Raw genomic sequence first — 20,335 nt, 5'->3', positions numbered from 1 at the left:
AGTGGTACAGCTGGCCCCCTACATCACCAGGAGGCACAGGTAGCCTACTGCATACTGTCGGAGAAAAACTCAGTTCTCACTTTCTGTTTGGGTACAGCAAAATCAAATACTTTATTCTTTCTCTAGTAATTACAATAGAGGGAGGGAGTGTCCTAGGAAACAGGGTTGCCCCTTGTCCTGGACAGGTCTCTCTCAATTGGTAAACAATTACAACAAGCATTTATACCTTTGTTACAGACAATAGCTAGCAATAATGGAGACAGTAAAAGAGAAACAATTGCATTTGTTTATACATAAGCCTTTCTGCTATCTTATTTGTCTCACTACTAGAAAAAGCAAGCCTGCATATTTGGTTATCATTGCAAGGTCGTAATAACCTTTTACACAGTTCGTTCGTCTGTCTCACATTATCTTGCTTCTACAAATCTCACGTCATTAGGGTCACAGCTAGCCTAACTCATGCTAACTAACTGACATGCATTAAGATCCCTTCAAATCCTTGTTAATTCTTTCCCTGCTTCCACACTCCCCCCTTTTGTACTTCTAGTACTACAAATATTTTCAAATCTCAATTTGCATTAAACCATGGATTTCAGATTCTACAGCAGATATGTCAACCTTAGGGGTTTTCATTGGACGAAATGACAACGCATGATTAGCATGAACATGAAAGGTATTACTATCATTACATCTTTTACAACAACAACAACAATAACATAATCCTAAACTAACTAACAACACTACAAACAATAACATTCCCATAGGAATAATATAATGGGGTTGTTGTACAGTTTTGGTTACAAAGCACAATACATCATACTTAGTACATAAAGTAGACACTCTATAAGCTGTATGAAAGGCATTCTTTTCAGCATGATATATATTCTGAAGCATGTGAATTTGCCCTTGCAATTCAGAGATTCTTTGAACCTCTGGTAACAATGAAAGCAAATTTTGAAACCGATCAGGCACTACTCTAGTCCAATTAAAATATACCTGAAATCTAAGAGCTACTTGCAACATTCTATCTGCAGGCCAGTAAATGATATGATTGCCTGCAGCAGTGGTAAGATTAATATGTATATCTTGTAATGTGGTGGCATTAACGTACACACAGCTATCATTAGCTTGAAAAAGTGGGTGTCCTGTCAGGGTAGTTCCTTGACCTCTACCCTCCCAGCAAATATTGTCATAAACAGTGACAACTTCCCCTGGCTTCAGTTTCCGTACACACTGAAGCTGTGGTGGTTCTAATGGCCAAAATGTCCATAGATTTCCTAACCCCATCCAAATATCAGCTGTAATCCCAGGAGCACTAACTAAAAATCGATTAGGAGAATCAGGCGGTCTCACTTCCCAGATATCTCGGTGAATCACCCAATCCCATATGCATCCTCCCCATGGACCCGGCAGGATTCAGTATGTGGGAGCCCACACCCCCCCCAACCGGTCCATATGCTTGGAAGGAGCACTGTGAACGTCCACACTTCCATCCAGAAAGTCTCCAAGTATGTCTCCATGGCCACAGATTAGATGGTACTCCTGATGTGTCTGTAAGGGCAGTGGGCCAAGCTTGGTGCTCTAGATCATTCCGAATGGCCATCAGCTGGTCATTCAGGAAATCCTGAATTTCCGAACATGCTAGATCCCACTGCAATGCCTTCCTAGCCTCAGTGATATTCAGTACCATCTTTCTCAATAACTTCTGGGTCATAGAACTAAGGGCGGAAATGACATGTAACTCACCCACTCCGGTTTGCACTTGGGTTAGCTGTGCCCCAGAAATTAGGCCGGTGGCCTTCTCTAGTTGGCCCAATTTCTCATCATGTTCCTGGTTCTTAAAAATATTCCAAACTGCTGCGGCAATATTGGCCCCATCCCATAAGGATCCGGTCAGGTCCCTCTTCTTTCTAGAGGAAATAACCCAGGCCCATGCTAATCTAATGGCAGCCCCTTGTGAACAATTTGGATATGTAGAGGTGATCTGAAAACTAGATAAAGGCAATGTAAACTTCACAGTCCCTAGTGTAGTGTTAATAACAGTCCATCGATATTCCGCTACATCTCCCCTTAGTGTAGGTCTATACCACATCTGTTGGTTGTATACCTTTATATATTTCTGGGAGGCATTAATATTAATAGCATAAGAGGGAGTGTATTGCAATAAAGTACAGGTTACATTATCAGTCACTGGAATGGTTTCAATACAGGTAAAATTTCCAGTAGCAGAACAAACTCTTTGGGTAGTCGTTTGATTATTCACTAATTGGGTAACCAAATAACAATAAGGGCCTCTTTTAGGTAACATAGCACAAATTCCAGGAATAACCATCATATCTACTTCACTTTGGAACCCATCAATTTCATTCATAAATTCTTGGGGCTGATTTGCAGTAATATTATGGATCTCTATTTTCACTGATCCATTTGTTTTCCACTCAATTGTTCGCTCATATGAATTCTTTCGAACTTTAAAAAATAGTCTCTCTGAGCAATATTCTAATAAATCACTAAGATGGGAAGGCCTTGGCCAATGAATTTCATTAGAATATACAATTTTGTTTGTATCTGGATAAATTACAGAAGTGATGGCCAGGGTTGAGGGGCTAGTGGGGGTAACCTTTGTGGTAGCAAGGCGCTTTCGGTATTCATCATCTGAAAGCCAATTAGGGAGGGCAGCACATCCCCAGGGTACTTGTCCATAAGCACAGAGCTCTGCCCCTGGAAGAAATCCAAGCCACCATTCAACCCCACATTCCCAAGCACGCTCCCCACAGTTCCCTCCTTGCCAATTAACGATGCTTCGTTTCTTCCACCAGGGCCAGTTCTTAATGTCTCTTGCAGTCAGGAATCCCTGGACTCTGGAGGTTTCTGCAGAATGAATGTTTCTTCTTTTCTGCTCCAAAAACAATTGTGGTTTAGCATGATAAAGGGAAGAGGTCTTTAATGTTGGAATTCCTGTAGAAAAATCCAAAGGCACAGTAGGTCTGTCAGAGGACAAGGGAGAGGTTGCTAGTACGTCACCTTGTCCTCTTCTTCCGCTGTCCAGCAGGTACAGCAGGGCTAGAAGAAGGAGTACGCTGATCATCAGTAGGAGTGTCCTCTCGAGGTGGAGGGGTCTTTTTGCAGTGCGATGCATGGGTCCAGGCAGGTAGTCCTTGACACTTCACAGCAGTGTTGGTGGTTAACAGGACTTGGAAAGGGCCCTTCCAGCGTGGAGCCAAGGCAGTCTTTCGTTGATGGACCTTTATGTAGACCCAGTCTCCTGGTTCCAACGAGTGGCAAGGTTGCACAGGATCCTTCGGTAATGCTTCCTTCACCTGTGTATAAAAAGACTTAACACATTTCATTAGTGCCTGACAATACTTAAGCATTATGTCATCCATCAAATGAATGTCCATCTGAGCTAGGGTTAATGGGGGTGCAGTTGGTAGTCGCATTGGGCGTCCTGTCAAAATCTCATGAGGGCTGAGTCCAGTCTTTCGATTGGGAATGGCTCTCATACTCATCAGTGCCAAAGGAAGAGCATCTGGCCACTTTAAGTTTGTCTCAGCACAAATCTTGGCCAGTTTATTTTTTAAAATCCCGTTCTGGCGTTCCACTGTCCCAGCAGACTGTGGATGATGAGGGCAGTGAAGGTTGTGTTGGATCTGCAAAGCTGCACATAACTCCTTTACAATCTGTCCAGTAAAGTGAGTTCCACGATCACTGTTGACACTCACAGGGATGCCAAAACGTGGTACAAAATCTTTAAGCAGAAGTTTCACAACAGTCCTGGCATCTGCTTTCCTGCAGGGAAAAGCTTCAACCCAATTGGTAAATACATCAACTAAAACTAATACATATTCATAACCACAACATTTAGACATTTGAATAAAATCAATCTGAATATTTACAAAAGGTCCCCAAGGAGGATGGTGGGCTGCCCGCTTAGCTTTAACAGCTTTACCAATGTTGTGCTGTTGACAAATCACACAGTGTTGACAGTAGGAATGTGCTACAGAAGGGAAACTTGGTGCACACCAATCTCGGGTAACTGCAGCAACCATCTCCCCTTTGCTCATATGTGCCATTCCATGGTATATGCGAGCAAGATAGGGCAGTAACATCTTTGGTGCCACCCATCCGGGGCACGCCAAAGATGATCAGTGTGTAAAATGCATCCAGCAGCACCCCAAGAGTGTTTCTTGGTTCTCGAAGCTGCCTCCTGGATCTTAGCCAGATCCTCAAGGGAGGCTAGTGAAGGCTGCTCTATCAGGACACAAGTATGTTCAGCCTGAGGGAACGTAACTTCATCATGAATCCTTTAATTCCTATTAATCAGGAAGGCCCATATGTTAATTGTAAAATTGCAGGAAAATCTGTTACTTGTCTTGTGGACACTGGAGCCAGCAGATCTGCTTTGAGATCCTCCGAGTTTCCCTCTGTTCCTTTGTCAACTTTGTCTGTTAATGCTGTAGGCATTTCAAACTGTCCTGTTTCGCATCCTGTCACAAACCCTCTTGCTGTTTTGCTGGGCCCTCTCGCTGACGAGCATGCATTTTTGCTCAGCCCCTCCTCTCCCGTGAATTTGCTGGGAAGGGATCTGTTGTGTAAATTAGGTTGTACCATTTTACTCTGGGCGTCTTCCGATAACAATCACTCACACTGGTGTACACACACACACACACACACCCACACACACCAAGGCCTCTTTTTTTTCCCCTTTTTAACCTTTTTATCTCTTTTTACATTTTTTTTTTTAACCACAATGCATCTTTACCTGGTCCAGACCAATACCATGAGGCAGTATGACAACCCCTCTTGAGGCGGTAAAAACCCCTCAGCACCGGTGCATTCTAATGCATTTACCTATGCATTACCTTATGCATTTATCTATGCATTTACCTTGTTGGCCAACTCAGCAGTTCCCAGTACTGCTATAAACTAACCTTTTTGGGGCCTTCCCCAACACCACTCTGCATCTGATCCTGCTGCACAGTCAATAAGTTCAGATGGCGTGAGCCCAACAGAGACAGATGTCCCCACAGACAGTCCTCCTCCGACACCCCAATAGAGATTTCAAAAGGTCTCTTACCTCTAGTGTGGCGCCATGGGGTTCGAAGGGGAACGATCCGTAGTAGCCGTCTGTGTATCCGTGGGCGTTGCCATCCCGGATGAGCCCCCAAATTGTCGGAGAAAAACTCAGTTCTCGCTTTCTGTTTGGGTACAGCAAAATCAAATACTTTATTCTTTCTCTAGTAATTACAATAGAGGGAGGGAGTGTCCTAGGAAACAGGGTTGCCCCTTGTCCCGGACAGGTCTCTCTCAATTGGTAAACAATTACAACAAGCATTTATACCTTTGTTACAGACAATAGCTAGCAATAATGGAGACAGTAAAAGAGAAACAATTGCATTTGTTTATACATAAGCCTTTCAGCTATCTTATTTGTCTCACTACTAGAAAAAGCAAGCCTGCATATTTGGTTATCATTGCAAGGTCGTAATAACCTTTTACACAGTTCGTTCGTCTGTCTCACATTATCTTGCTTCTACAAATCTCACGTCATTAGGGTCACAGCTATCCTAACTCATGCTAACTAACTGACATGCATTAAGATCCCTTCAAATCCTTGTTAATTCTTTCCCTGCTTCCACAATACTGAGTGAGGATTAAGCATGGTCTTATACTACACTAAAGATGGCTATAATGGACTGGTTCAGCCTTTCCCAGAGGCATGTCAATGGAGATATTGAGCTGAGCCATTTTCCACAAAAGCATTCCTGTGTTCTAGTGATTCTAGTATCTGGCCTCTTGGTGGCTGGTTCCAGAGACCCAAGTCTGTGGGGGAACTAATGGACCAATATTTGCACATCCTCCCAGCTGTGGTGCAAGCCTGTGTCCAGTGCTTCCAGTTGCCATCTGTAGCAGTGTCTGTGGAAATGACTGAGAGGTTCCTGGAGGCCATGGCATCTAGTAAGGAAAGTCCAGTCCCATGATGGCCGGGCTAGGAATGGTGGCAGGAAACAACACAGCTGGTGCCCAGCGACATCTGCATGGAGGATGGGTCCAGAACAACCAAAGTCCCAGAATGGGACCTGCCCGCAACTACAGCTCCAACCAGGGGAACCAGTGGCCTCTCATCCCAAACTCAAGCCATCTGGGGCATGCTGCTTTCTACCTGTGTTGGACAGATGGTATGCTATCACTGCAGGGAACTGGGATACATCCAGCACAAGTGTTCCCTTACAGAATACGACTATCTAGGACAGTGTTTCCCAACCTTTTCCATTCTAAGGTACACTTACTTCAATAAAAGATTTGTGTGGTGCACCCCCACCCTGTGCTAAAATTATTATAACAAAAATTACTTTTAATGACAAATTTGATCTCAACTTGATATGCAGAGTTGTTTAATCCTGGCAGGAAATCTTGACAGTGCAACTTGGAGCTCTTGCTCCAATAATCTCAGATGCTTTCTTTATTTGTATTTGTTAAGTCAGGCTTGAAAAAAACCTAACTTGCACAGGCATGTTGTTGAAAATGGCAACAAAATCTCCCCACCCCAGTGACCTCACACTGCTGCAGGCACCACCCCCATCCCATCACCCTGCCCCCACTGACCACACACTGCTGGAAGTATCACCCCCAATCCATCACCCTGCCTCTTGTGACCTCACACTGCTGGAGGTACCACCCCCAATCCATCACCCTGTCCCCAATGACCTCACACTGCTGGAGGTATCACCACCATCCCATCACTCCACCCCCAGTAACCTCACATAGCTGGAGGTACCACCCCCAATCCATCACCCTGCCCCCCAGTGACATCACACTGCTGGAGATATTGCCCCCATACCATCATCCCACCCCCAATGACCTCACACTGCTGCAGGTACCATCCCCCATGTCATCACCCTGACCCCAGTGACCTCACACTGCTGGAGGCACCACCACCATCCCATCACACCACCCCCCGTGACCTTAAACTGCTGGCAATAGCATGGTCTGAGATTACTCATTCATCTGCCCCTGTCAACCAGATTGAGTCCAAAGGCATGTCACCAATCTTAATTTTAAGTGTGGTTCATCCTTAATTCAGTAAATTGAGTAATTATTGTAAGATTCTTGGCATTTTCCATTGAAGAAGAAATCCAAGGATCCCAGACCCAATCAAAATCTTCTATAAAGGTTGAAGGAAAACATGAGCTGAAATTTTCTTCCAATCTTTTCGAATGCACAGAAGTAACATTGACAAAAAATATTGTCAGTAGGATCTACCACATTTTCCAAGGGGAACATTTCTGTTGTGCCTTTTGCTACATTTTTCAGTTCAGTGGGCTAACTGAGATCAAAACCCAAATAGTTTATCCATGCAGGAGAGAAGATTCTCATATCTACCTTGCACTTCCCTATTCAGTTCATTGAGGGAGTGGAATATATTAGCCAGATAGGTAAGTTTTCCACACCATGCCACATCATTGATTAAGTCAATGTGTGCAAATTCCTCCAAAGTTAAGAATATTTTAAACTCTTCTCTGTGCTCTTACAAACATGAGAGAATTTTTCCATGGAAAAGCCAGCGTATTTCTGTGTGCAAAAGTAAACACTGGTGTTCTGCTCCCATTTCCTTACACAACAGCGAGAAACGGCAACATTTTAAGGACCATGATTTTATTAAGTTCACAATCTTTACTGCTCCATCTAACACTCAGGAAAATTCTTCTGGCTGCGTTTGTTTTGTTCTTTGACCTTGCTTACAAAACCCTTCACTTTGCCAATCATGGAGGCAGTCCTATCTGTGCCAAACACTAAGACAGTTTTTCTAATGTAATTCTCCCTCAAGGTAGGCCGTTGTCACTCTGAAGATTTTCTCCCCAGTCGTGTGATGTGGCGGTTGTCTACAAAATAAAAAAAAAAATTTTATACACTCTCCATCAGCTGATGTTAGCCAAGAGTTGAGTATGACTTCTGATATCTGTTGATTCATTAAGCTGCAGTGCAAATTTTTTGCTTGATTTGATTTTTTTCTCAGACCACAGTCTCAATGACAGCTAATGTAATCAATGCAGTTACTTACCATATTATCTGAAAGGGAAACATTTGCAATTTCATTGACTGCATTTTCACCTAACATTGCTCTCACCATTTCTTTGCATGCTGGTGAAATTAATATTTCTGTGACTCTATGTAACTTTTTCATCTTTGCTACAAACTCAGTGACCAAGTAGCTTGCTTCCAGTGGTTTATCAGAAACTGTTACACAATGTTTCATCAGGTGTACTTGTTTTTCATTTTGATCCTTCAAATACTCAAAAAAATATTTCCATTTGTTGGCAAGGGACGGATGTTTGCTAGTATAGGTTTTGTTTTTACTTACCGTACTTGGCACCAGTGCATGGTTTGAGAGTTTCTCCCCACACATAAGACATTGTCAAAAAGAGCTAGATGATTCACCTATAAATGAAAATCCAAATTGCAAATAACTCTCACAATAGCATTGGCTCACTACTTTGACTTTCTTGTGTTCATGTTCAGCTTCATCACTGAAAGTAGATATGGAGGCGCCAGAATCTCTTTTCTTCAAATATTTGTCTATTTTTGAGTCTTCAATTCGAAATTCACTACTGTAACTTAATGGTTGATAAGAAAACCACATCATACCTTGTGAACAGCAAGGTCATTTGAACATAGTGTGAGTAATGTCCTGTCTCTCAAATACACTGAAGAGGAAAAGCACAAAATGCAATTTGGTTATAACACTAATTAAAATAAAGGTTTTTTTTTCTCCTCACAAGTGACTTTTCCAAAATTCCATGGCACACATGTTCATGCCTGATGGCACACTGATGTGCCATGGCACACTGGTTGGGAAACACTGCTTTAAGGGACAGTTTGGCTCTTACAGACAGATCAGCCTGGGTGCAGTCAAGCAGCACCCTGCCTGCTCTTGGAGCTGGGCTATATAAAAAGGAAAAGGAAGCTGAGTAAGGAAGGGGGGACAGGAAGCAATGGCGGGGGCTACAGGTTGTGGGCTCACTCAGGCACCAGGACACTAGCTTGACCTAGGCCTCTAGAGACTTATTTTCTGATTGAGGACCCGTTTACACAATGGGGTAATATGCTTTACAGGAGTGTGATTTCCAAAGCACACATGTTGTGCATTAATTGGTCTGATTAGATCCTCCTGGTACCCTTTAATGTAGTACTATTTGAAACAATAGTATGCCAAAGTGCACTAGGGAACCTTGAGTGCACACCAGCAGGGTCTACAAGAACTAATAAATATGGAACATGCCAGTGAACTTTAGAAATCACACCCCCTGTACAGCGCATTAACCCACTGTGTAGATAAGCCCTAAGTTTGGTTGCTCTGAGGTAAGGGCCTTATGAACTTGGTTAAGTTCTCCTTCACTAACATGATGCCTAAAGAAAAGGGAGAAAGCCAGCCTGCCTCTTGCAACAATAAGAAAACTAGGAACTCTGCAAGCTAGGGTTGGTTTGGAGGCCTTCTTAAAGAGGACATGATTTTTTTGTTGTTGTTGGTTTGCTTTTGATCTTTCCCTTCTTGGATTCTGTATACAGATATTCTGTGTTTGCTCATCCTTGACATTCCCTCAGAGTTGACTTGTGTATTTCAGTGGTTATTTTTATTTTGTTCTGCAAGTTATGTCACTGTAGGTGCTCCACTTCAGGTGTGCATGCATCCCCGTGTGCCTTTGATTTTCTGTGGTTCCCATTTGGGCCCATGCATGCACTCTACAGAGCCTCAGGCCCTGTACCAAGGATATATAGAGCTGCATGGGCGAACTACCCTTAATTCCTTCTCAACTGCCTTTGGCCTGAGTTGGGAAGTGGAGTGTATCCACTTCGTTTAGATATAGCCAGTTAGTTAGCTAAATGTAGTTTCCTTAGTTGTTTTCTTAGCTCAGTTTAGTCATAGTATTTAGTTTGCAGTTTTGTTTGTTTCCCTGTCTGAAGAATTCTGGACTTTGATGCTTCTGGGTTATGCTGGGATCCCCAGGTTTTAAGGACTGTCTTTCTTCCTGAAAGCTATACTGGTCAATGGTGGACACTCTCAATGCCTTCGTTGTTTGGGAGACACCGATATACCAACCAAGTGTAAGATTTCCTCCTTCAAGAGAAGATCTTGTAAAAACTGGGACCATAACATTTAAATCTGTTAATGGTGGAGCAAACCCTAAGTCCAGTCTCCAACTTAGGCTCTGAGAACCCCCCTGTGGACTGGCCTCTGAGCACACTTAGTGTCCTGTCTTGTGTGTGGGTCCTGGTCACTGAGAGCCTTGAGAGATACAACTTCAGGTACCCCATCTGTCTCTGGGTCTCAGTCACCAAAAACATTGAGGGATACAGTGGTACCAAGAGCACTGTATAATAAGACTGTGGGTACTGAAAAGAGGAGCAGGAGTGGTAGGTCTGCTATTAAGAAATCTTGATCACCGACTGAAAAGAATGTTCTGGAGACCTCAGGTCCTAGTGGGAGTGCTATTGGGACTCCAGGTGGTTCTGATACTATGAGACTGTCCAAGGCTTCTATAAAACTCACTCTTCCACTAAGTTGAATTCAGTACCAAAGACTTTGCTGGCATCAGGTGGTCATGTCTATTTTAGTAGACATTCCACTTGAAAGAACTCTGAACTATCGGAGTTTTCTATGCCTTTTGGTACCAACACTGGTATCCCACACTGCAACGTCAGTACCACCTGAATCTGACTTTGGATGTACTCATTCAAAGCATTCAGTGTCAACAGCACTGACACTTTCTGGACAGATCTGTGATTTGGTACTGATGTTGGCCTCCACAGGATACTCCTGGGGGAATTCTGCACAGCTGTGCAAGTGCAGAATTAATATCCCCCACAGATTTTACTCTTTCCCCACATATAAATTGAATCACATGCCCCTCCTGGGCTGTGGTCCAGGGGTAGAGCGTCTGGTTCAGGCATCGGGAGCAGCTGGGGGAGATGTAAATCACTGCTTCAGGAAGCTGGGCTAGGCTCTCTCTGTTCCTTTCACTTGCTATCGCAGTGGATCCAGGGAGGGGCAGGGCTGGAGGCACCCTGGCCGGTGGCTCCTACCATGTGGTGGGCTCCAGCTGATAGTTCCACTGGGTTGTGGGAGGGATGGGGACAGAGCTGCAACCTGGACTTCAGTTCATACTTTCTCCAAGCACTATGCTTTGGGTCATGTCTTTAGATCAGATGCTGCAGCTGGCAATGCAGTTCTGTGTTCAGTATTAGACTCTGCATTTAAGCTCCTTCCATCCTGGGGGATACTGCTCAGGAGTTACCTGAAGTGGAAAAAGGAGGAGAGGTTACTCACTTCGTGCATTAATTGGAATTCTTAAAGATTTGTGTTCCTATGGGTTCACCACTATGTGCCCTCATTCTCCTCTTCTGGGATTCCTCTATGGGACTTTGTGGTAGAGAAGGGCTATTTGCCTGCATAGCGTTCAGTATTCTTGGTAGAGGACATGAGGATGTGTAGAATGTACCTGTGGGCCAAACGGGTACTGCTACTGAAAATCCCTGCTCAAAGGCACATGGTGGCACACATGCATGTGAAGTGGAGCACCCAAAGGGACACATATCTTGGAGAACTCCAGTCAAGGGTGGCAGAGCCTGCCCCAAAGTGGGAGGGGAGGCAGAGCCAGGGCCCCCCACCCCTCATCTTCTGCCAAGGCCCTGCCCCTGGCCAAGCCAGAAGCCAGAGTGGGCCGGGAGCTGTGGACCCTCCACCTGCCTGGGGTGGATGGGTCAAGAGCAGCACCGTCTGTGTCCCCGCCCCACAGTCTCCTACCTAGGGCAAGAGGGTCTGTGGCTCCCCATAGCTGCCTGCAAGGCTCTTACCATGGCTGGGCTGCAGCCCCCCAGCCGGAGCCGGGTCCAGATAAGAGCCATGTGCGGCACGTGGGCAGCTGTGGGAGCCACGGACACTCCTGCCCTGGGCGGGGCTTCTGGGGGGCAGGGACATGGACTGGGGGCTGCTCTCAACTCCCCCAACCCAAGCAGGTGGAGGGTCCGTGGTGTGGCAACTCACAGCTCTCTGGGCTCCCTGGTCTACCTCCAGCTCATTTGGAGGCTTTGGGGAAGGAGGGATAGCTCAGTGGTTTGAGCACTGGCTTGCTAAACCCAAGGTTGTGAGTTCAATCCTTAAGGGGGCCACTTAGGGATCTGGTGCAAAATCAGTACTTGGTCCTGCTAGTGAAGGCAGAGGGCTGGACTTGATGACCTTTCAGGGTCCCTTCCAGTTCTATGAGATAGGTATGTCTCTGTATTTTTATTAAGAGGAGGGGTGGCCCCCTGCCAAAAAGTGGATGGGCTAAGCCCATACACTTCTAAAAAGTGGAAGGGCCATGGCCCTCTGCCCCCCCATTCCGGCACCACTGACTCCAGTTACTACACAAGCTGAGTAACCTCTCCGTCTTTTAACCTATGAAAATATAGTTTATTTTTAAAGAGTAATTAGGGGAGTTTCACATAAACAGCAAACTGTAATATCAGTTTTAAGTTATGGGTCAGCTTAACAAATAATTTGGCAAACACTCTGCAGTTTTTAGTTCTTTTAAACTTTTTTTTATGTTTTAGGCACGATATAGAGATGCAAGGGAAGGTCGAAAAATGAAAATTGGTGCTTCATTTAGATACATATTTGAAGTCCTAGGGGACAAACTTGGTTTAGATGTAACAACTGTGGAAGATATGATCTTGGATGGCCCTTCAGTAAGTCTGATTTAAACATTTTTTGTTTGTTATTGTTAATGTAGTTATATATTGTTACCTAATTCATAAGTAACTTTTTTTCTTGGAATGCTTGCTCATGTCAATTCCATTTTAGGTGTGCACGCGCCCATGTGTGCGGCTGTTGGAGATTTTTGCCTGTGGCACCCTCTGGAGTGCCGTGCTCATGCCAAGGTATATCAAGTGCCGCTGGCCCTAGGCCCTCTCAGTTCCTTTTACCATCCAGGGTGGTCAGTTGGAGTGCCTTTCTTGCTAAGCAAGAGCTAGTGGTTTCTACCATTCTGAATTTTGCGCCTTAAGGCCATTATACATAGTTCACCAGATCCCCTTGGCACTACTCTCCGGCACAGGGTTGACGCTCCCCTTACTATTCCCGGCATCGCTCACTCTCTCAATGGTCATCCTCTAGGCATCAGTCCCAATCACCAGCACAGTGGGAACATTCCCTGTCCCAGTACTGGTCTCCCCAGCACTGGTCGCATTGGTACCGCTCGCCACGCTACAGTTACCGGTCAGTTACTCCTGGGCAACAGTCACCGGTAGCCACGACCAGTAAACAAACACAGGCACTGACAGCTCCTCCGTGATCACCAGAAGGTGTTTCCTCTGGTATGGAGGGCCAATTTAGCCCATCACCAACATCTTATTGGTGTGATTGGGCACCAGAGCCCTCTCCCACATCTGTGGCACTGCAATGGCAACACGACCAGTGACCAGAACAGTGGTCTTATAGGAGCACGTGGGGTGTACCAGTTGTGACAATGCCTCCTTCTCAGCACTCCTTGGTGTCCGCAGTGGAGCATTGGGTGGTGGCCCCACCAGCACTGGGCACAGTACTGGAAGCTGTTCCGAGATCGGCGTGGAGGAACCTGTGCTGACCACAAAACCTCTTTCTCCAACGGTGGTCGAGACCCTAGCACCCCCACCAGTGATCCAGTCTTCCTTGTCACCCCCAGACGAGGCAGTCGTGGGACCTTCCAGAGCTAACCTGCCGGATGACTTTATGGAACATCAAACTCTTCCCTGGTGCATGGTCAAGAACTTGGGGCTTGAGGTACAGGAGATGGCAGAGCAGGAGGACATCCTCTTCAACGTCCTCTCGGCCTTTACACCCACCCAGGTCACCCTGCCTGTACATGAGAGGGTCCTCAAGATAACCATGGCCTTTTGGCAGACCCCCTCCTCCATCCCGCTCACCTCGAAACGGGCTAAGAAAAAGTACTTTGTGCTGGCCAAAGGTTTTGAATACCTTTATACCCACCCGCCCCTGGGCTTGCTGGTTGAATCTGTGGCCAACAAAAAAGACAAGCAGGTCCCCACCTCCTCAACTCCCAAAAACAAAGAGGCTATGAAACTCAATGTATTTGGGAGAAAAATGTATTCAACTGCAAGCCTGCAATTTCGGGTGGCGAACCATCAGGCCCTGCTGGGCCAGTACAATTTTAATCTTTGGGATGGTCTCAAAAAGTTCCAGGAATCCCTCCCCCAGGGTTTGGCCCAAGCAGGGGCGGCTCAAGGGATTTTGCCGCCCCAAGCACGGCAGGCAGGCTACCTCCAGTGGTTTGCCTGCGGAGGGTCTGCTGGTCCCGCGGCTTTGGCGGACCTCCCGCAGGCACGCCGCCGGAGGCAGCCTGCCTGCCGCCCTCACGGCGCCAGCAGAGCGCCCCCCGCGGCTTGCCGCCCCAAGCACACGCTTGGCGTGCTGGGGCCTGGAGCCGCCCCTGGGCCCAAGGGTTTGGCACTCTGGTGGAGGAGGGCACTGCAGTGGCCAGATGTTCCCTGCAGATGGCCTGGGACACAGTGGACTCAGCAGCAAGGGTGGTTGCAACGGTGGTGGTCATGTGATGCAGCTCCTGGCTCCAGATGGCGGGCCTCTCCCAGGAGATGCAGGCCTCAGTCCAGGACCTCCCTTTTGATGGAGTTGGTCTATTCTCAGATCAGACAGACACCAGGCTGCATGGGTTGAAGGACAGTAGGGCTACCCTTTGCTTGTTGGGCATGCATACACCGCAATCAGCAAAAGCCCTTCTGGCTACCACCACCGCCACCAAGAACCTAGCAACCTCATCAGGGATCTACAAGAAGGGATATTAGTTTTGGTCCTTGTTGTCCTTCTTCCTTCTGCTTGCCAACCCAGCCTGGGGCTGCCAAACACCCAGGGGTCCAGAAGTGAACATTTTGAGGGTGCGCCTGAGAGCAATGCACCAGTCAGTCAACTGGATCCTACCCACCTTTCCCTCAACTGCCTCTCTCCATTCCGCTCGGCCTGGTCACAGGTTACATTGGACCACTGGGTCCTGGACATAGTAGCTCCGGCTATACCCTGAAGTTCTTAGCTGCTCCTTCTTCCCGCCCCCCACCCCCACATTTTCCCATCCCTCTTCAGGGACCCTTCTTACGAGCAACTCCTTGTTCAGGAGGTAGAGTAGCTCCTTGGCTTGGGAGCTGTGGAGGAGGTTCCTTGGGACATGGAAGGAAGAGGATTCTACTCCCGCTACTTCCTAATCCCAAAAGCCAAAGGGGGCCTCAGATCCATCCTGGACCTGTGTGGCCTCAACAAGTCTCTCAAGAAGTTGAAGTTCCACATGGTCTCCCTGGCCTCCATCATTTCTTCCCTGGATCTGGGGGACGGTTACGCTGATCTTGACTTAAAGGACGTTTACTTTCATGTCTCCATATTCCCGGGCCACAGGCGCTTCCTGTGTTTCATAGTGGCTGGGTGTCACTTCCAGTTCACAGCGCTACCCTTTGGTCTGTACGTGGCCCCTAGGGTGTTCACAAAATGTGTGGCACCAGTAGCGGCTTACCTGAGATGTCGGGGGGTCCAGATCTTGCCGTATCTTGATGACTGGTTCATCAAGGGCAGGTCCCCAGAGCAGGTGCAACACAGCCTCAATCTGGTGTGGTCTATCTTCAATGATCTGGGTCTGTTAATAAACACAGAAAAGTCCATGTTAATGCCAGTCTAACGAATAGAGTTTATCGGAATGGTTCTTGACTCCACCTGAGTCAGGGCTTTCCTTCCAGAAGCACGCTTCCAGGCCATGTCAGACTTGATTGCCCACGTAAAGAGCCATCCTCTCACCACAGCCCACACGTGTCTGTGACCGACACATTTGTGTGGAAGAAGCCCCACTGCAGGACATCTTGGACTATTTACTACACCTTAAGCACCAGGATCTGTCACTGTCTTTGATCAAGGTACACCAGGCAGCCATTTCGGTGTTCCACCCTCTGTTTCAAGGCTGGTCAGTCTTCACTCATCCCATGATGGCGTGCTTCCTGAAAGGTTTGGAGTGCCTTTACCTGCATGTCCGAGACCTGGTCCCCCTTTGGGACTTGAATCTTGGTGCTATCGAGGCTCCTGGGTCCCCCCTTTGAACCCCTGGCTTCCTGCTCCCTCCTGCTTCTCTCCTGGAAGGTCTCCTTCTTGGTCACTATAACTTTGGCCTGTAGGGTATCCGAGATCAGGGCGCTAACATCAGAGACACTGTCTTCTATAAGGACAAGGTCCCACTGTGTCCACACCTGGCCTTTCTGCCCAAGATCGTCTCCGAGTCTCATGCAACAGATGAGGAGCACAGGCTGCATACCCTGGACGTCAGACGGGTGCTGGCCTTCTACATTGATAGAATAAAGCCATTCTGTAAGTCAACACAGTTGTTCGTTGCCATCACTGACAGGATGAAAGGTTGCTCAGTGTCATCCCAGAGAATCTCGTCTTGAATCATGGCCTGCATCCGCTACTGTTATGAGCTGACGAAGGTGCTCCCACCGGCGATCATGGCGACTCATGTGACTAGGGCGCAGGCGTCATCAGCAGCCTTCTTGGCACAGGTGCTGATCCAAGAGATCTGTTGGGCCACAATTTGTCCGTCTACACATTCATGTCACACTACACGCTGACCCAGCAGGCTCAAGATGATGCTTTGTCAGACCAGTGCTGCAAGCTGCAATACTGTGAACTTCGAGCCCACCTGCGTTGATTCTGCTTGTGAGTCACCTAGAATGGAATCGACATGAGCAAGCACTCGAAGAAAAAATGGTTACCTACCTTTCATAACTGTTGTTCTTCAAGATGTGTTGCTCATGTCCATTCCATTGCTCTCCCTCCTGCCCTTCCATCACAGTTGTCGTCAAGAAGAAACAGAGAGGGCATAGGGCCAGTGGTGCCTGATATACTGTGGTGTGAGCATGGTACTGCAGAGGGTGCCACAGCCGGCCCTACGGGTACCGCTAAGGCAAAAATCTCCGATGGTTGCACATGTGGGCACATGCACACCTAGAGTGGAATGGACATGAGCAACTCTTCTCAAATAACAGCTGTTAGGAAAGGTAGGTAACCGTTTTTTCCTCCTTGTCTACTATTTGTATATATTATTGACTAGTTGCTGTGGTGATTAGTGCTTTGCAAGTCATTCAATAAGTAAAACAAATTAGTACTTGAAGATGATACTATGGCATAATTCCTGTGAAAATACCAGCAATTGAAGTTTAGAGACTGAAATCACCTATTAGGTTACCTAGTCCATCTCCCTGCCAGTGTTGTATAAAGTATTTATTATATCACCAAAACTTTGAACAGATTTCCAATTAAACACTATGATATGTTCTTTTAAGACAAATAAAAATGTAGTAATTTGACAGCATTTTATTTACAGTAATTTACTTTTTGATTGAACAGTTACAGGCATTTGATAATTTTTTTGCCAAAGACGGAAGTAGAACTTTGAAATTCTTATATCAAGAAGGAGAAGCACCAGGAGTAGGTACATGCTATTAATTTTTAACAATATTGTTATAGGTGGGGCTTATTGCACACTGCCTGTTGTTAAGGTAGTCCGTTATAAAACCCTATTTTTAGTTTATAACTTTGCCCAACTTGAACATTTCAGCCCAAATGGTTAACATTGTATATCTGCCTCAGTCTGAATTGTTTTGGAAATGATCAGTCAAAACAGTTCAATTGTTTATGACAATGAGGATTGTGATACATTTGCAGAGGATTGAAATTTGTGTAAATCATTCATGACCATCATTAGTTTTCGCCATAGAAAAAACTATTTAATGATGTAATTTCACAGTTCCTCTTAACAAATCATGTTTACATACACAAGCACTATTAAGGAAACTATCTGGGTTGTGCCTGACATGAACAAAAGGGAAAAAATAAATAAAATACTGAGTTGCAACTATTTTATTTCTCTGTAGTAGTTTTAAACATTTTATAATATAGCTATATTTAAAAATAATAATGTGCTTAAATTTATTTTCAGAATGTGGTCGAACAATTCCAGGAGTTGTAAAAGGAACTAAAATTATGAGATTATATTTAGACACTGCACCAGACAAGTTCAAAGGACTCTGTTTATTTTTTGTTCGTTATAGGAATGACATCCCTCTAAATGCAAAAAGTATACATGAGGTGAGGTATTCTCATTTTTTCTTGCTGCTTATATTAGTTTTACTCAAAATAAAAATTAAAAAATTAAGAAATAGCTAATGTTTTGCAAAGGTTCATATTATTGCCACAATATAATTTTAGTCTTTCATATCAATTTTCCTGAATGCTAAACTGAAGCACATACCTCTTTGTACCATCCTGTTGTTGGGGGGCATTGCACAGTTACATAGCTCCAAATGAAGCTTCAAGTGGCATTGTGCCTCAGGAATGTACTACAGTAACTCCTTGCTTAACGTTGTAGTTATGTTCCTGAAAAATGTGACTTTAAGCAAAATGATGTTAAACGAATCCAATTTCCCCATAAGAATTAATGTAAATGGGGGGTTAGGTTCCAGGGAATTTTTTTTCACCAGACAAATGACTGTATTTTTTACACACACACACACACACACACACACACACACACACACACACACACACACACACACACACACACACACACACACAGTATAAGTTTTAAAACAAACAATTTTATACTGGTACACAGCGATGCTGATTGTGAAGCTTGATTAAGGTGGTGAAGTCAGAGGGTGGGATGTTTCCCAGGGAATGCCTTACTGCTAAATGATGAACTAGCAATCGGCTCAGCCCTCAAGGGTTAACACATTGTTGTTAATGTAACCTCACACTCTACAAGGCAGCACGAATGGAGGGAGGAGACAGAGACACACTCCTTGTGAGAGAGAGAGAGAGATGCGCATTGCCCCTTTAAGTATGCTGACAGCACTCTTAAGTACACTGCCTTTTTAAATAGATCAGCAAGTTGAGACAGCAGCTCCTGCCAGCAAGTTCCCTCCGTCCTGAGCCCCGTTGTGTTCCCCCCACCCACTGTGTGGAAATGGGGTAAGTGGGTACAGGAGTGGGGGGGAGGGGGACACCCTGACATTAGCCCCCCTCTTTCCCCTCCCTTGCACAGCAAGCAGGAGGCTCTGGAGAGCAGCTCCAAGGCAGAGGGCAGTAGCACACATGGCAGTGCAGGGAGGGACAGCTGAACTGCTGGCAATTAATAGCCTGCTGGGCAGCTGTCGCACAGGGAACTTAGGGGAATGGGGAGCTGATGGGGGGCTGCCAGTCCACCTGGGTTCCAAGCCCCTACCAGCTAGCTGCAACGGGCTACTCTTCCTGGACAAAGCAGGCGGCTGCCAAACAGCATTATAAGGGAGCATTGCACATCTTTAAATGTTCTCTAATTGATCAGCAATGTAACAACGAAACAATGTTAACCAGGACGACTTTAAGTGAGGAGCTACTGTATGTCTTTCAGAGTTCAGGTGAGTACAGCAAATGAAACATCCTTAAAGGGGGGGCAGCATTGTTCTTCCCCCTGTGCTGACCATCTCCTTGCCCCCTCTGCTTTTCTTGAAGGGGTTTAAGCTATTAGCAGTGTTAGTGAGATCACTGAAATCTCTGAGCTTGAGGCTCAACAGTTTGTGTAGCCCATTGCATGCTTTACACAATTATGAGGTACCAAACACAATCTTTCCCTTAGTAATTCATGTAGAATGCCTGTTTCTGTTTTACAGTGATTTTAGTGATATATGGTCCTGATTTTCATTTACATCAAGGCCCATTTATATTGCTCTGGAAGTATTAAGGAGCCTTACTGTAAATGAGAATCAGGTCGGTCTGTCTGTCTGCCTATCTATCGTGATTTCAAATTCTTAGGACAGCAAATCTGTCATTGCTCTGTTGTAGCATACTAGTATACACACTATGAAGTTACATGAGTAATAAATAGTAATAATTTTGTTCGTAAAGTGATAATATTTATACCGTTAATAAGTTTAGATTCCCAGATATCAAAAGGAATAAAGCACTGGTGGTGTATAAAATACAGAATCTTAACACTGTTAGTAATCTCAGTTTTGTACCAGTATTTTTGGGGGGAATTCCATATTTTGAGTTCATGAGGGGAAAAGGAAATTTATGGGAAGTTCTAAAAATTGGTAGCTTGAAACTGCTTCAGAAATTAGAGTGATAAACGTAGCCATAGTTCAGACAGGTTAGTGTCAGGGTACAGATGAGATGTTCAAAACTAGTCAATAGCACTAAATAAATGTAGTTTATTATATCATTTAAGACACCATCTTTGAGAATATCTTCAACACATATTGTAGCATTTCCCAC

The 20,335-nt window shown here is 45.4% G+C and overlaps 1 protein-coding gene across 14 annotated transcripts in view; it reads left to right on the top strand.

The window, feature by feature from the left end:
* DNAH8 (dynein axonemal heavy chain 8) overlaps positions 1-20,335 on the top strand; it is a 556,010-nt gene that overhangs the window by 28,628 nt on the left and 507,047 nt on the right. For 13 of the 14 annotated variants that reach the window (XM_039529004.1, XM_039529011.1, XM_039529005.1 and 10 more), the window contains 3 exons: positions 12,592-12,726; positions 17,429-17,513; positions 18,021-18,169. In XM_039529004.1, coding sequence (XP_039384938.1) covers positions 12,592-12,726; positions 17,429-17,513; positions 18,021-18,169 — 369 coding nt within the window. Of the gene's footprint in view, positions 1-12,591; positions 12,727-17,428; positions 17,514-18,020; positions 18,170-20,335 lie in introns of those variants that run through there. The other variant, XM_039529019.1, reaches the window with a different exon arrangement.

Source organism: Mauremys reevesii, linkage group 3, assembly GCF_016161935.1.
Source record: "Mauremys reevesii isolate NIE-2019 linkage group 3, ASM1616193v1, whole genome shotgun sequence".
NCBI classification, from domain to species: domain Eukaryota; kingdom Metazoa; phylum Chordata; order Testudines; family Geoemydidae; genus Mauremys; species Mauremys reevesii.
Note: the sequence above shows the minus strand (reverse complement) of the source record. Positions and strands in the feature narration are given on the sequence as shown.